At 41.5% G+C, this 17532-nt stretch overlaps 1 protein-coding gene across 1 annotated transcript in view; it reads right to left on the bottom strand.

Annotated features, from left to right (window-relative positions):
* Window positions 1–578: 578 nt before the first annotated feature.
* LHFPL3 (LHFPL tetraspan subfamily member 3) overlaps window positions 579–17532 on the bottom strand; it is a 329716-nt gene continuing 312762 nt past the window's right edge. Inside the window, exon 2 of the mRNA XM_046668911.1 lies at window positions 579–934. Within this exon, the coding sequence (XP_046524867.1) occupies window positions 579–934 (356 nt within the window). The remainder of the gene's footprint in view (window positions 935–17532) is intronic.

Raw genomic sequence — 17532 nt, 5'->3', positions numbered from 1 at the left:
GAAAATCAAAATATTCATCTTGAATAACGACTTGCTACTTGCGGTCGGCACACTACAATATTTATGTATCATTCACTGGCCAATGTCCTATTTTCTATCCTAGCTTCTCTGTTTCAGAAGACGTTTCTTTCTGAAAAGAAATCTGAGGACTTTTGATTACCCAGATAACACATTTAAAGTTCAGCTAATTAGGTAACTGTTGCAATCTCTAACTGTAACTATTTAGGGCCAATATTGCTACTTTTCTCTGAGAGGATGAGTCTGGATTCAAATATTGTGAACGGTTTAATAAAGACTTTTGTAGATGATTTTATGAGATTACCCAGGCATTTGTTTCAACCTGGAAAATAGCTGAATAGTACATGGAGAAGATACACTCTCCATTTAATGAGGTAGACAAAAAAAAAAAAAAAAAAGTATCATCGCCATTAACCTACGGGGGAGGGCAAAAGAAACCGGAAGAAATGTATTTAAATAATAATAGACTCAGCCTCAGAAAGGTAAATGTGAAAACACTATATTTTAACTGTGTAAACTCTTTGAGTCGAGTCTAGGGGAAGTCAATGAACTAGACAGCATTAAAAGATGCAGCAAATTAGATCCACAGGGGAAGCACTGGTCCTCGATGGGAAAGAAGAGAGAGCATCATTTTCTGTGCTTGGAGCATCCGGGTAAGGATCCCCTGAAGCAATCTTACCTTTGTTTTCTGCCTTCAGTTCCTCTGCCATCAAGCTGTCTTGTCGGTTACCAAGCACAAACGCCAGAAACGAGAGGATCAGGGCATCCAAAATCCCAATAATAGCCAGGATGTACGCCCAGCGGACTGAACAAGCCCCGAGCGTGTACTTGTCTGTCTTTTCTCCACACATCCGTTTAACTTCGTCTGAATCCCAGCCATCAGGGAAAATCATACAGCCAAGCACAAGGCAGGCAGCTGAGAGAGAGAGAAAAGAAAAAAGACAAAAAAAATGGAGTGAACGTAAGTTTTATTTTAGCAAAAATGGCTACAGTGCATCAAATCACTGTTTTGAACTCTTGATTTAAAAAACAGCAAATCCCACCACTCTTCTACCCTGTTTTTTTTATTTCCTGGCTAACTTAACAGCAGCCTGGCACCCCAGTGAAAGGAACTCTGGGAATGCTCTTTGTACCACAAGCCTGAGCACTCTGAGAGAAGTGAAGGAGTGTTGATCTCTAAGAAAATACTAAAAATAAATCGAATTTCGGTGCGCAGTTGTAGGAAGGCTTCCATTGCAAATAAGGAATCAGAACACTGCAGAATGACTATCCAGTGGTGGCTTTGAAGAGCTATGACAGCAGCCAGATAAGGGACTAGGGTGACAGGGAAAATGCCAGAATGTATATTGACTTGAGTCATGGTAAAAAATAATTTCATATTGCGACCCCTACACACACACACACGCACACCGAAAAGTTTCTTAGAACTACTTACCACATGCATTGCACTCTGACATTTTCTGTGCTGTTCTCTGTTCTATTTCATTTCTAAAAAGGCTGAAAAACAGTGCCACACAGTGTGGTACCACAGAGCTTGAATGGAAATTCAGGAATTTAAGGAGAATACATCTCTTCTATTTCCCAAATATCACTGTGTGAATCCTATGAATACTTTTAGTAAGAATATGTTACTTTGAAGATTAAAGAAGATAAGTAGCTGTTGTTGCCCCTTTCTCTATTTAATTGAATTATTTAGGGGCAAATGATGGTAGTTTTAGGTCATATAGAGCTTTCTGAACAGGTGTGTTCATTCATTAATTCATTCACTCATTAATTCAAAAACTATTTATTGAGTATCTCCTATGGAGTGCCAGGCACAGCTCTCAGTGCTGGGGATACAGCAAGAAAAGAGACATGGTTTATGTTATCATGGAGCTTACGTTTTATCAGGAAAAGAGGCAAAAAGAATAAGTGAGCATACAAATAAAATAGTTGTTAGTTGTGATAGGTACTAGGTAGGAGAGAAACAAAAGGCTGAGATAGAGAATAAAGGGTGGGACCTTTCTTAGAGGAAGTGGTTAGGTAAGGCCACTTGGGAGGATGACAGCTGAAGCTAAAGCTAAAAATAGACAAGGCATTGGACATGCGAAATTGATGGGAAAGGTGTTCCAGGCAACAGCACATGCAAAGGCCCTAGGGTTGGAAAGATACTTGGTGTGTTTGAGGAGCTACAAGGAGATCAGTGCCTGGGTTGGAGAAAGCGATCACTTTGAGGTCGCAAAGGAGGCAGGGGCTATGCACCAAGGAAGGTTATTGTTTCCAGGGCACGTAACTGAAGAAGACTCCAATGGCACAACCAAGTGAGTTCTGTGACTCTCAGGGCCAAACAACGCCTGACACTGGCAAGAAGGGTTGCTGTGTAACTCTTGCCTCACTGCTCCTTACTGAACAAGCCAGAGTGGACCCCTACTGTCCTATTGTTAAACAGGAACGTGGCTCTACAAGGCGGGTCTGGAGGAAACAGAGACAAGAGGGCTGACAAGTAGGAAGAGTGCCGGGGAGAACTCGGATTTAGGGTTTCTTGCCATTTTACAGAATGATACTTCAAAACTTTGCATCATGCTTGATTCCTCTCTTTGCCCCACGTCCCAAATGTTGCTATGCTTTTCTCACCTGTATCTCTGAACAGGTAGGCATCACTGACACTTCCCTACTTTAAGCCTTTGCCATGCCTCAAAGGAATGCTCACTTCTCCCTGCCTTCAGTTCGCCCCCATGTTATCCTATATCACCTACTACTGCTCGGACCATCACACTCAAAACCTTTTGCTGGCTCCGCACTGGTACGGAAGAGCACTCAGACCTCTCAGTCAGGTACTCAAGGCTCCATGATCCAGTCTCCACTTATTTTCCCAGCCTCCGTCCCCCTTACACTCTCCACTTCACTTGGGTTGAACTACACATGAATCCCTGTCCACACACCAAGTGTTTGGGTCCCCCTCTTTTCTCTTCTGTCTGGAATATTTGACACTATTGTCCCTAAGTGTTCCGCTCTTAAATATCTTTCACCATTCAAGTCAAGTGCGACCTCCTCCACAAAGCAAGCCATCTCAAATTCTTGCCCTACAATATTGCCCTTCTCTGAACTCCTACAGCTGTTGACTATACCTATCTTAGAGTCCTTGTGGCTTTTTAGATTCATTATATTTATTTACAGGTATTACCTCAATTAACAGACTATAAACTTTCTGAGGAAAGGATCTTTGGTCAGTCATCATATTCATAGCACCTAAAACAGTGCCTTGTAGATATCTGGCACTAAAATACTTTTGAATGGGAAAGTGAATGAATGAATAAATGAATTGAAACACCTAGACAGCAGACTCTAAAATATAGTTTATAGAAGTCAATACTACAACTACTCAAGATCACGAATCTAGTTAAAGTTGGATTCACTTTTAATAGGCGACATTTAAGAAAGACAATTTTGTTACGACGAGACAACACATTACAAGTACTTGGGAGATTAAATAGAAAAAAGTGAAGCTGATGATTTGAAAATATTTCAAATTCCCATCCAAGTCCTCGGTACCAATATGCTCTCAAAAGCATTTCTAGCGATGATGATCTGTGTCTTTTAGAAACATGTGGTTTCCATGAGCAAAACTTTATTTTATTTGGGAAGACACAGATCTTTGAATCCAATCCACAGTTCAGAAAAATCACCTCTAAGGATGCTATATTACTTGGAATATTTTTAAAATATTCTAAACGCTTTTCACACATTAAACTATTTTTATCTATGAGAAAATTAGTTTCTTATAAAGAAAAAGGAAAATTAAATATTTTTCCTTTATGAATGGGAATCACTCGGAGAATGATAATTTATAGTTTTAGCTAAACTTAATAGAAATCACCAAGTGACACAAGTTTGGGCAGGTTATTGGACATTATAGGACAGCTTTGCTGGAACAGAATGTTTGTGGAATGGTAACATCAACAAAGACATCTTTTCTCAAGGTCTTTCTGCATTGAGGGTAGAATGACTAACAAACATTCCCATTTCTGGAAATTCTGAATTACAGGTTGGGATAAAAAGAGCAGAGGCAGAATTAACACTCACACTAAAACCTCAGGAGAATATGAATGGCAACTCATTGTTTCCTATCATCAAAATACATAATTTCCTTAATCAAATTTTAAGTGACGATCTCGGAAGATAGATGATATAATATATAATTGTGCTTCATTTTATGCAATGGGTATTTGGCTCAAAGTTACAAAAATAGAATTTTTGAAAGGCAATTCTTATTTTCAATAGTCTAAGGAAATCGGCTATTCAGAGAAATTCTAAGATAAAACCTGGGCCAACAAGGGCAGGTTTTGGCCTCCTGGGGAAAATGTTTAGGTCCCCCCCAAACAAGTGTACTCCAAGTGACCTTCAGTCTACAAGGCACTGGAATAAGTACCACCCTTCGTGTTGGCCTTTTCTTAAAGTGAAAGATCTGGTCTACTTCTGATGTATCTGTTTTGAAAATCTGAATGGTTGTATAGTAGGATAATAAAAAATGAAACTCAATTGCACTTAAAAGCTTTCAAAACCTTGTAAGTGAAATCTGTGATTAAAATTCAATTTTTAAGTAAATAAATCCTACCTTTCTCAAAACTGTGCTTCTGGATGACCACTGCGTAACAAAAATTTTATTTTTTGACAATGTATTATCAAAATATACATTTTCTTCTCCCCATATCCAACCTTCGCCTTCTTAGTTGTTTTGTTTTATTTTTGAAAGGCGAAGGTCCCCCAAAAGATACAGTGTATTTAAGATTAATTTAAGCCATTAAAATAGTTTAGGCTCTGTTGGTTTCTTGGGAAAGGTATGATTATTATGTTTGGCACTAATGCCTGAGTGCTACAATAAACTCTGCTTTCTGGCATTCTATTAATCAGAACCTTGTTAACCTGAACGATTTGTATAGCCGCTGGAAATTAACAGCTGTTCCTAATCCTGACTAAGAAGTACCTGCAAGATCCTAGGCTCAATCAACGAAAGATTACATAATATTCCTCTTGGCTTTATAATTATTTCTAATTCTTTGCAAATTGATTATCCTGTAAGACGCGGCACCATCCCTACACTCAATATTAACATGTGCGAGGCCCCAGAACATTTGATTAATTTCGACATGCTATCTCCTGACCATGAGGGAGAGTGGAGAATTAGTTTCAATCAGGCTATTATCCCAAAATGGGTTTCTTATTAGACTGTCACCTAGGAAATGACTGACTTACTCGCAACTATATATTCCTTCATTTGTCCAGCAGGTTTTCTGGAAGTGTATCAGACAACATTCTCGAATGTTAAAGAGAAATGAGAGCTCACAAGCTGGAGGTGAGCAGAGAAGAAGGATGAAAAGAAACCCACGCCTTTACTGTACACCGTCATGACATCTTCTCATCTAGAATATACAATAAAGGCGTCCTCGGGAGGGCATGACTGTTGATTTCAATTTTAGGTGTACTCCAAATGGTTAGGAAGCATCCACATTCTAAAAGGAACCTCTGTGTAGAAGCTACTGCTGCCCACAATGGGTTCTTCTGAAATAGTACACAAACAGCTAGCTAGTGGTTCCTTAGAGCCACTAATTGCTCCAGCATTTTTCTTGCCAAAGAGCTGAATGTAACTTCTGTGAAGGAAATATCCTTGGAAAAACCCACAAATGTTTTTAATTGGGTCTTTCTCCAAAGGAAAATGAAGCCAGATGAAAAAAAGCAATAGAGGGCCTATGATTTGGGCCGCTCGGCGCCTGCTGGTATTGATGGTCTGACGATTCTAACCAAGCCTTTTATCGTTGCAAACCTGAGAAGTGCTTATTTTTTGGATGGGAAGAGAAAGTCTAAATTCATTCTTTAAAGAGTCTGTGTGCTGTTGCACAAAAAGCATGATAAACTGCCTCACGTTGCTGAAGCACTCAAGGGGAATTTGGTGAAAAAAAAGGACCTGCATTCACTTAACTCTATCAATTATTGAGGCATACAGTAATTGAAGAAACTGATGCCAGGAGAGCCGCCAGGTTCTGGAGGGGAGGCATTCGCACGAGGATTGTTGCTCTAAACACCTGGTATAGGAGCGACACGAAGCATTCCTACAGATTGTTCATTTGCACGTGGCTGACAAACTCAGGCTATGGTACCTCTGTGTCTGGAAAAGGTATTATATTTATACCTCAGAAAACTGAGTTGCTAGACAATCCAAGACATGAAATACTGTGGTTTAGAGTCTGGTAGAGAAAACAAATTGTCTCCTGATAAATTTTGGTTTTAAACCCAGTATAATTTATGGGCATTTAACTTGGGGTCATAACACAAAAGATACAACATTTCTTAGAAACGGAGGGGAAAATAAAGTGTAAACAAACCCTGGGCTCTCAAAGGAGAAGAGTTAGAAAGTTGTTTGTGATGATGAGAAAAGCTTTCTCATTCGGTCCAGACACTCAGCCCGATACCCATCTGTAACTTGTGCTGAATCAGCTGTGAAACCCTGACCACACCTGAAAAACATTTAACTGTACAACATAACTTGCTAATTTGTCCAACTTTTGAGGGTTAGTAGCCAGATAGAATACAAATCAGAGTTTAGAACTTAAAAATGCAGCTCTGGTCTCTAGAATGCTACCAGATGGCTTTTGATCTATATCTTGGGTCCAATCAAATTCCTTGAAATCTTGATAACGACATAGTCAACAACACACATCATAGTAATAGTTAATATGTATTGAGCACTCGCCATGAGCGGGGCAGGTGTGCACGCGTCATCTCATTTAATTCTTAAAGCTGAGAGAAGCAGGAGAGCACTTCTTCCCAGCCCCTCTAGTTTCACAAAGAGGGATTTTTCCTGAAATACCCTTGGTGCCTTATCCCACTCCTTTTTCCTTGCTGGGAGGCGGAGGGGGTTCCCTGAGGAGTATCTGGAGGCGAGGATGGTCACGCCAGCCTGGGTGCGTGTGCCCTTAGGAGCCGTGTGCCCACATGAAGCCTATGCTCCCCTCCCCTGGGCTGTGGACTATACAGAGGGCAGCTTGATTTTCCAGTGCTGCCTAGGAGCAGGACGATACATATGCCTAATTCTGGGGGTGCAGAGGAAGTCCTTTTGGCTAAGAGACCCAGAGAGCGACATTCTTCAACTTGAACTGTCTCACAATAAAGGGGATATTTTGGTCTCCACCTGCTGGCTCTTCTTCATCTCTCAGTTGGTTCAGAGCTTGAGAGCATCTCACAGTTCTGGAGACTGGAAGTCTGAGATCAGAGGACCAGCACGGTCTGGTTCTGGGGAGCACAGTCTTCTGGGTGGCAATGACTGACTTCTCGCTGTCTCCTCACATGGTTGAAGGAGAGCTGGTCCACGCTCATCACCTAATTATCTTCCAAAGGCCCCGCCTCCTAATACCATCACACTGGGATGAGGGTTTCGACACATGAATTTGGGGGGACATAACATTCAGTCCGTTGAGAGGGGGAACGGAGGGTTTGTCATTCACTGCTTCTCCGCCAACTATATTTTCTTTTTTACAGACTAGGAAGCTGGGGCACAGACATTTCAAACACCTTGCTCAGGGTCATGCAAAGCCCTCAAATGGTTGAACTAGGATTTGAATTCAGGCAGTCTAGCTGTGGAATGTATGCTTTTACCACCATCTAGACTATTATCCTTCACTTCGCAACGATAACGATGCATGTGAAATCCCTTTAGAATATTGGTTTTAGCACCAAGAACACTGACAGAATCTTGGCAGTGCTTAACATGTTGTTTATAATTAGACATTTATTCTTTGAGCACAAGAACTTCTACCAAAATGATGCTGAGAAGCTGTTTGCTTTTACATGTATAAATATTTCTTTCGTTTACACTAGTATTTCACCTCATCACAATTTCCTCTTCTCTGTAGTGCCAAGAACATTACAGTAATTACAAATTCTAAATCCCTGAAATGGGAATTAATGGAGTTTTATTGCATAAATATATGTATATTTGGTTTTATACACATTTCACAAGAAAATCCATCTTTACTTTTGGGCTTGATATTTTAAGTTGGCTATGTGTTAGGCAAACATTTTTATAGGTTCTTAAAAGGTATATATTCCTGTGAATATATATATATATATATATCTTATTAATTTATACATGGTTACTTGTATGTAGAATAATTTCTGCTTTGATTAAAAATAAAGACGTAAATCAATTAGGTTATATTTAAGTTTTTCTGAAGTTTTACTCCTTTTAAGTAACTTCTTTGACTTTCTATAGACACATTGTTTTAATGAACATTTCAATAAAAATATAACTGAATGGGCTGGCAGGTCACACACATGTCTGAAACTGTTTTTTTTTGCAGGTGAGCCCTTGACTCAGGCCACATTGTCACGTGCTAAAATCTGTATCATATTTCAGACACAGAGTCTGAAGAGAAGAAGGGATCATCTTTCTCCATGGCCATATGAACAGGACCCTGTTTAGAACACCCATCACCATTCGCCCAGAAAATTCTGCTTTAGCCAGGATAACGTGCCAGCAAGGCAACTGGAGCAATGACTATCCTGCCAGCAGTTTTCCATGTGGGTTTTTGTGCCACGGCTCTTTTATTTGTAAAACAGGGAGCTCAGGTCTAGATTGTTGAATGGTTTACCTCCCATTTACCTTATATTATTCATATTTAGGAGTAAATCTGTATTCACTTGTTGCTCCATACATATACCTTTTACGGGAAATAATTGTGCTTGTAGAACTAATTCTCGAGCTGACTCGCTGTCTCGCACAGCAGGCGGAGAGAGGGCGGCACCCTCGCTCTGCACCCTGACCCGCCGTGGGACTCAGGGAAGTTGCTATTGGCTGGGATCAGACAAAGTCAGGAATCATGGCAGTCTGGCTACCAGCATTTCACTCCTCAGTACAAGGGGTAACCTCAGGAACAACTGAATTCCTTCTCAGGGAGGGTGAGCGCTCCCAAACCTGCTGGGCCGCCTGGAAACAGACTGCCCATTTCTAGACACCTTCCGGAAACAGAATTTGGCACCAATCCAGCTTGATGGCAGCAAAAGCTTTTCTTTCACACAGCTTGCTTACTTTTTATTTTATTCCCTCAAAGTAACATTTTAATGCTTTAGAAACTCAAGGTGGTAAAAAATTAATTCGTCAAAGAAAACGTGGAAAAAATATTGTATGCTAAAAATGTTGGAGTGGAACCAAGTGCGAGAAAGATGAGTGCTTCTCCAACCATCCTTCATGAGGAAAGGTCTTATTTTCAAGGGGCACCAGATGCACACATTTACACATTTTTAACAGACTCCTAGGTTACGCTTTTTCACAGTTTAGCTGATTATCCATCCATGCATCCATCCATCCATGCATCCATCCATCCATGCATCCATGCATCCATCCATCCATCCATCCATCCATCCATCCATCCCTCCATCTACCTACTTACCTACCTGTCTGTCATCTTTATCTCTCTATCCCTCTGCCCAGTCCTGGTCCTTGCTCCCTGTAAGAACAGCTGCATCAGCTATGGAGTGCCGTCAATCTCTTCGCAGAGATGGCTTGTAATATCATTCAGGACAGACATGATATAGACGAGGCACTGAATTATTTTTTCACCAAACTGGAAAGGGCAGAATGGCACCATGGAGCACCGGACGACCAAATCTCTTCAGGCTGACTGTTCTTTCTGTCTATTCTGCTCCTCTTTAGTGTCACTTCCTCCCTCCAGTTCCCTTGCCCCTTGGATACGTAAGATGAAGTTTACGTGGACTCTCAGGGACTGATTTATTACATCCAAAACAAAAAACTGCTGAAGAGACGACTGTGGCAAATTGTTTGAGGTTTCTTTTGTTTATTCTTGCTCCCTTCCCCCATCAGATTTTCCTTAAAATGTTTTTTTTTTTCAGGCTTTCATTCTCTTTGCTGGTCCTTCGAAACAGCTTATTGAGACTTCGGAAAATAAATAATTCGAGATGTGTTATGCTTTGATCAAACTACAGTAAGATCTTCCGGTAATTTATATATTTATTGAGAATGCTGCTGCTTTAGAACAAGAAACTATCCCCATAGAGACTGAATTGGAATCGGCAATAGGCATCAAAAAAAGCTGTAGGACAAAAACCAGGTCAGGAGAGGGTGAAAGAAGTCATTGTGTTAAATGTTCTGTCAAAAGATTTCCGTACATCTTTCAACTTTAAGTTCTGAAAGCGGTAGCCTAAACTTTATAGATAAAACCTTGAACACTATGACATTTGAAGAACAATGCCTGAGTCGGAACAATGCCTTCCTTTGACTAAAATGAAATTTCATCCAGTTTTAACCTGCCAATGAAATGCCCAGAAGGTGGTTCTGCTTTGAACAGGGTGCTAGAGTGGCCCCAAGCAAGGCTGAGGGGAAAGTTCTGGAAACTGAGCAGAAAGCTGAGGCTTTTGCTCTCTGTCCTTGGAGATTTCTTCTCCCCTCAGGGCCCTTTATCCATAGGCCCCAGGTTCCTTCTTGGCATTAAAAAAAAACATCTATTGTGTTTCATTTGCCCCTCTTACAGCTGAGGTGGGGGTATGCTGATGGAATTATAGCACTGTGACATCTAAATCATTTTAAATTCTGGGATGACGGTCATCTGAACTACTGATGAACTCTGCTAGTTAGAAATATTTACTAAATGTTAGGATGGTGTATTCTAATATGTTTCACTGAAGAATTTGTTTGTTTTTCTTTCATTTCTTGACCACTGTCTGAATCTAGAACACCAGTCACCTCCTTGCGCAGAGTAGGGGATATTAATTCTTGTTAGAGACCAATTTATCACCATGAGCAGAGATTCAAATTTCGGAATGGAAATCGAGAGCAGTCTAGAGCAGCCATAATCTGTGCTTGGGTCCTGGTCCCTGTTTACATGAGCCCAGCTCTGGGGCATAAAAAGATTCTCCACCCACAACACTGCCTGCTCCCCCCCTTCAAGGTATTGTTTGTATTCTTCAAAGTCAATTTTTAAATATAAAAGAAATATCATTTGGGACAAATTATGGTTTTGATGATTCTAGAGTCAAACACAGCCTAGATTAAACATTTCCTTATTTGTAATGTGTATTAGTTTTGTATTGCTACGATAATAAATCACCACCAATTTAGTGGCTTAAAACAACACAAATTTATTATCTCATAGTTCTGGAGATCAGAATTCTGATTTGAGTCTCACTGGGTTAAAGGCAAGTGTTGGCAGAGCCACCTTCCTGCCTGGAGGCTCTAGGGCACAATTCATTTCCTTGCCTTTTCCAGCTTCGAAAGGCTGCCCACATTCCTTGGCTCATGGTCCCTTTCCATCTTCAAAGCCAGCAATGTCCAGTTGAGTCCTTTTCACCAATCATCTCTCTGACCCTCTCTTTTGCCTCTTTTTCCCCCACTTTTAAAGATTCATGTGATTAGATTGGGCCCACCCGGATAATCCAGGGTAATCTCCCCATAGCAAATTCACCAGATTAGCAAACTTAATTGCATCTGCGAATTTAATTCTTCTTTGCCCTGTAACTTAACATATTGATGGGTTCCAGGGGTTAGGATGTGGACATCTTTGGGGAGGCCATTATTCTGCCAGCACATAATGTTACACACAGTAATGTGTTGTTATAATTCTGTTTCTGTCTTCTGATTTGTACTTATTGTGGTCCAGACCAAGAGGTGTAAAGTCAGTTGTAGAAGTATTGTGTGGGATAAACCCTGAGCCCCTGTGCCTCCCAAGTTTGACCTCTGCTGTGTTTTCTCAGCTTCTGACATGGTTCTGTCTTGTTTTCCTGATTAGCTTTATGGGGGCCAATATTTGACTTTATTTTGAGCCTGCTTGTCTGCAGTCCTGATATTTTGCTTGTCTCTGGCTGTGTAAATTCTTTTTCTTAAACTCTTAAAGGCAAGTCTGAATCATGTTCCAAGAGGATGGGTCACCTTGACCAAAGCAAGTGCTGACCAGAAATGCCATGACTTGGGGCTCTCTTGTGGCAGGACTCAGTCCACTTCTTGGCCACCTCTCTGCATTGGATATTGTCTCCAGTTTGAATCAAGCCTAACTTTGGAATCCTTTGGGCTACTTGCTATTCCCATTAGTGACTCTGTGAAAGCCCAGTCTTGCTAGTTCCAACTTTCTGCCTTTCAGCATTAGCTCTGTATTAGGGTTACGGCATGCTATTTGGTTAAACTCATCTAAATTCCAGCAAACAAGGCCATTTCAACAGCTCCAGTCCTGTGGAGGCTGTCACCAAAGACTATATTGTCTCTGTTCTCTTAAAATGTGGGCGATCAACATGAATACCGCTGATGTCTGCAGAGTGACAGTGCTAAATAAAAGCTTCCTGAAACTTCTGCCATTTGATGCATTTAGAATTTTGAACAACAGGCATATGGGTCCTGTCCGCTTACCTCTAGGTACTCAAGCACTCAACCTGTGGGCTCAACCTTCACATCTCTAAATCTATCTTCATGAGGACAGGCAGCATATTGGGAGGTCCAGACGCAGTTGCACGGAGTCAGTTATGGGTCTAGCGTGTAGGATGCACTCAATACCTCAATTCTTACCTATTATTCCCATGTTATCAGTTCTGATCCCTGGACACTAATGGTAGTGTTATTCTTACATAAAGCCAGAGTCATCATTTAGGTACCTGAGAATCCAGAATCCCCAGAAAGATTAGTAGTTTGAACAAATGTTGAAGAAAATAAACAATTTGTCAGGGAAATTGGAGCAAAAACTAGGAGTGCCTTCATTTTCCTAAAATATTTCGATGATGTAAAAATAATAGCTAACATTATCGAGTGCTTGTGCCAGCTACTCTCCTATATGAATCAACTCAGCTAAACCTCATTACAACCCTGTAAATTAGGGACTATCATTGCCCCATTTTATAGAAGATGAAGCAAGAATAGAAAGCTGAAGTAACTTGGAAAATGTCACAGGTAGAAAGCGAGGTGCCAGGATTGACACCTTGGGTAGTCTGACTGCTGTTCTATCTCTTAACCATTACATAATTACTGAGTTTAATTTTTACTATTTCAGAAAATCACAGTGCTTTCCTCAGATGGTAAAATTAGCATACCAAAAAAGTAGATTCATCTAATAACTCGTGAGACTGATGTAGATAATCTGACAAAAGACTGGTCTGTGACTTAATTAAACACACTCAAGGTTTAAGGTCAAAGCAGACTGGAAAAAATGCAAAAATCAGACTCCCTGACAAATATTTGTACTGCAGCGCACGGCTAGGAGGCTATTACCGAGAAATGGTCTTGTGGCGGAACAATACCAGAGTTCCCATGCACTTTAAGAAATGGACTAACTTATCTCAAAGTATCGGCATTCCGAGTTGTCAAAATGACATCTCTAGAAATAACTGGCAGCAAGATCTCAGTAAACTAAAGTGCAGGAACTTCATCGATTTTTGTTGTTGTTGTTGAACTTTAGAACAGTGTATTCCCAGCCAGGGGAGTTCTGTCAGCATCTGATGAGAGTCTTAAGTGGTGCCATTTTTTTGTATGGCCAGACATAAAGCAATTTTCCATATCTCTAGCAAATAGCCTCTTTAGTCAGGCAACTATTATTTATGCCTCAGGTCTGGGGATGGTGGTGATTAACACAAATCTAATTCCTTCTCTCGAGGGACTGGGAATCTAAAAGGTACCCAGTTTAACTGCTGCGATGAGTAACCAAGTTGAAAAAAAAAAGGGAGACAGAAGTTACGGAGTGTAACTGAGCACGTCATCTTAAACCTCCAAACTGTGCTGTGGAATCTCAAAATTTACTGAAAGGGAAAACTTAAGCTTTTTGGTCCCAGACCATCATTCTTTCAACCAGATCCAAGAGACGGAAGAAGCCTGGCACAGAGAGCACTCACAGTTGGAGGAGGGAAGCGAAACAGTGTGTGCGTCTGTGGGGGCATGGTTATTTAATCACAGTACATAAAATGAAATGTAGGTATAAATATAACTGTTAAGAATAGGCGGGCAACCAGTATCCAAATAGAAATATGTAGTAGAACTTACAATTACCGGGGAGGACAAAAGGAATTTTTAAAAAGCTAATAATTCTAGCAAAAGAAATATGAACTTGGTTTATAGTCTCAAGCTGAGGAAGTCGGGGATGTCTCTGTTATATTGCAATAAGACTCAAACTCGAGCTCCCTGTATCATCAATAGTGTGGTACGTTATTCCTCTCTTCCACTGGAAGGATAGTAAATATTAGGACTGGATGCTTCCAGAACGAAAGTTATGTTTTCTTGAAAGAGTCTAAATAACAGGAAAAATGATTTGCCATTCCCTAATTTGGCTGAGGACACCTCATATCATTTTTGCCCAGAGACCTGCAGTGATCTGTGGACTGTAAGAGCTGACAAGAGCCTTGCTCTTGGGCCTTTCCATGTGGTGATGGGTATGTTTGGTTGTTTCTACTAGCCCTCAGAGCTGGTCCTTGAAAGCAGGGGAAAAGAGTTCTAGGCACTCAGACTTCTGCTCTCCCTTCGCCTGTTCTTTATTTTTGACTTATGCTAGGTCTTTGGCCTCTCTGATGCCCCTCTGGACTTCCCTCTTAGCATTTTTTGGAATTAAGCACCATTTCATGGTTTTAGATTCCTCTTATCTGCCTTGGCTTGGCTTGGCTGGTAGTATCATGGCTGAATATGCCCCCTAAAACGTCGCCTCTTCTCCTTTATGCATGCTCCTTCCTGCGTTGGAGAGGGGATCACAGTGGTTCCTTCAATTCTGTAGGAAGTATTTTTCAGTCATGCACATGAAGTTAGTGGAGAACTCAGCATGGCCTTTATAAGCCAGAATGGAGCCAGTATAGAGAAAAATCTAAAAAAAGTGCTAGAGAGAATGGAAAAGGCCCAGCTCTGTACCTAAGACTCCTCATGTGTCAGAGGGAGAGAGGGAACATCCTCCTTGGGGTCCCAGCAGGACCTCTGTCAGGAATGGTTAAATCCTTAAGGTAACTGAGGTTCCTTAAAGTTCCAATTGACACGTGGCTACTGCCCACTGGTCTTCCCAGGATATCAAGAGCTGCAATATTCAGATTATTCTCATCTCGTTGGTGGACAGTGCGTTCTTTGGTTCCTACAGGGTCCCAAATTTGCAGGTCAACTTGACCGGGAAGTTTCCACACCTGGGAGGGAGAGTGTTTATTTTATTTATCTCAGGCTGATACAATCCAAAATTTGACAGAATATATTTTACAGTGAATTGGCTGGTTAGAAACCCTAAGCTGCTGGCTCTTCCCTGACTGAACATTAGGCATCCTGGGAAATGGTGAGCTCTGGAGTGAATTAAGCCTAATGGAGCATGAACTTAGGTCTCCATCCATCTGTCGTCAGGCACATTCAGGTACTGGATTTGACTGAGGTGGTGCTTTAGATGTGGCTGAGTGATGATACAACTGCCCCTCTGCACACCCGGGAAGGTGAATGTTTGGTGTCAAATTTAGAATGAAGATCCAAGGCTTCTTCTTGTCTTCTCATCACGGTGCACTGAGGGACGAGGATACTGGTCAGCATCACATACTAGTCTAGCTGGGCGTGTGATCTCGTAGATATCGCCCCCCTCCCCCAGAGTCTCAATTGCAGCTACTTGTGTTGACCAGTTTGTCATTCTGTTTTCAAAGATGTTGCCAAGAAAGAGAATTGTGGCTGGGCCACCGAATCTGGAATGAGATTAACATCAATGCTGACCATTGAAATTTCATCAGCGAGACAAACATCACCCATACAATTGACCAATGACGACTTTTCTCCCATTTGAAGATTAATAAAAAAGGAAGCCATCGTGGGGTATCTTGTAACCTGAAAACTGACTTCCAAGGAATAGTTAACACCTACTGTTTCTACCACCCTAACACGGTAAGTTCCTACATCCTCAACAATACGGTTCTGGGATGCAATCTTTACTGAACTTAAAGTCTGGCTCTGCCTCAACTCGGAGTAAGAGCTACATCGTGGATGCCGACTGTCTTGCATGTGAGACTTTGATGGTCAGGAAATTGAGAATATTGCCCATCTGTCCGGCTCCAACAATGCACGGACCTGCTGGTGACCCTCCTAGCCTGTGGTCTCTCAGGATGCCGAGTCGTAGGCCAGTGCTACATACTATGTAGCAGTGTCCCTGTCGAGGCCTGTCTGGGAGTGATACCCCTGTCTGGTTCACCTGCCAGTGGTACCACTAGCTGGCAGCAGTTGATGCCCTGGAATTTTTTAGGAAATGACAAGGACCATGCCTGTCGTTGTTTTGATCTGGTGATGTTGAGTGGCTACTATAGCCGTGAAATAGGGTCATACGGTAGGCCTATAACATACACAATTGCTTTGCCACCAAAAGAAATGTATGGGAAGACAGAGGCCTGAGAACATAACCCTGACTCATTCCTCCAAGTTCCTCCTTTGAAAACACAATGAACAAAATGAGGCTGCTGGCAGAGCCTGGAGGGCGCGTGCTAATCCCACAGTTAAGGTCTTTGCTTCCTGCGGTGCTGAGGAAGAGTGGAGAGGACTGTGGGGTGAAGGCCCCTAATTTCTTGCTCCTTGAGGGGCCTGGCCAAGCAGACGCCTGTTTGCATGGGCTGCATATGCTCCTGGGAGGAGCTGCCAGACCTCACGACCCGGACGAGAGACACTGTGTTAGGCTGAGCTGCTCCCAGTTCCTGTAGAGGGAGAGGATGGCCTCTTGTTCCCAGACAGACCTCCTTCTCGCCTCAGTGTAGGCACTGCCAGTTCAGTTGCTTATCACTTGATAGAGCAGAAGTTTTCATCCCAACATCATGGCCTGGGGAACCTCAAAGTCCTGACTGGATGGGCGCTGAAGGTCAATAAAACACGAGGAGGGAAAGAAATGACAATCCCTTTAAGGGAAATCAGGGAACTAATGGAGGAAGGCAAAGCTGAACTGGACCTGGGGGCTCCTACTGCCATAAACTGAAAACAGAGGTGGGAAAGAACTCGAACAAAGCATTGAGGCTCCTTGCGGAGACGCAGTTGGAATACAAAAGACCCTCTCAATCTGAAAAAGAAAATAACCAAAGGAGATGGCTGTTGCTGAGAAATGAAAGAATGGTTTGGAAGAGCCGATAGAAACAAATGTCACAAAAGAACAAAATCCCAAGGATACGAGGGAAAAGACTAGAAATTTGGAGGTTACAGACTTGCAATGTAAACAATGAGCTCCAGGAAGAGAAAAAGGACTATATGGAAAAATAAATTTTTAAAGACGAGGAAAATTTCTCTGGACAAAGATAAGTTTTCAGATTAAGAACGGTTACCAAGACTTAGATGAGATAAATGAAAAAAATTAGGCACCAAGCTATATCTTGGTGAGGTTTATCAATTCCTCAGATTAGTAAAAATCTTATAAATTCCCACATAGAAAATGATAACAACGACAACAACAAAACAGATTAGTTAGAACAATAGTTCCTCTGTGTTATAGAGTTTTGAAACGTAACATATACCCAAAGGGAAAATAATAACCCTGAACTAAAATTTTGAAGCAGTCCGACAAAACCCACAAATTTTAG

The sequence above is a fragment of the Equus quagga genome, chromosome 8 (assembly GCF_021613505.1).
Source record: "Equus quagga isolate Etosha38 chromosome 8, UCLA_HA_Equagga_1.0, whole genome shotgun sequence".
Lineage (NCBI taxonomy): Eukaryota > Metazoa > Chordata > Mammalia > Perissodactyla > Equidae > Equus > Equus quagga.
Note: the sequence above shows the minus strand (reverse complement) of the source record. Positions and strands in the feature narration are given on the sequence as shown.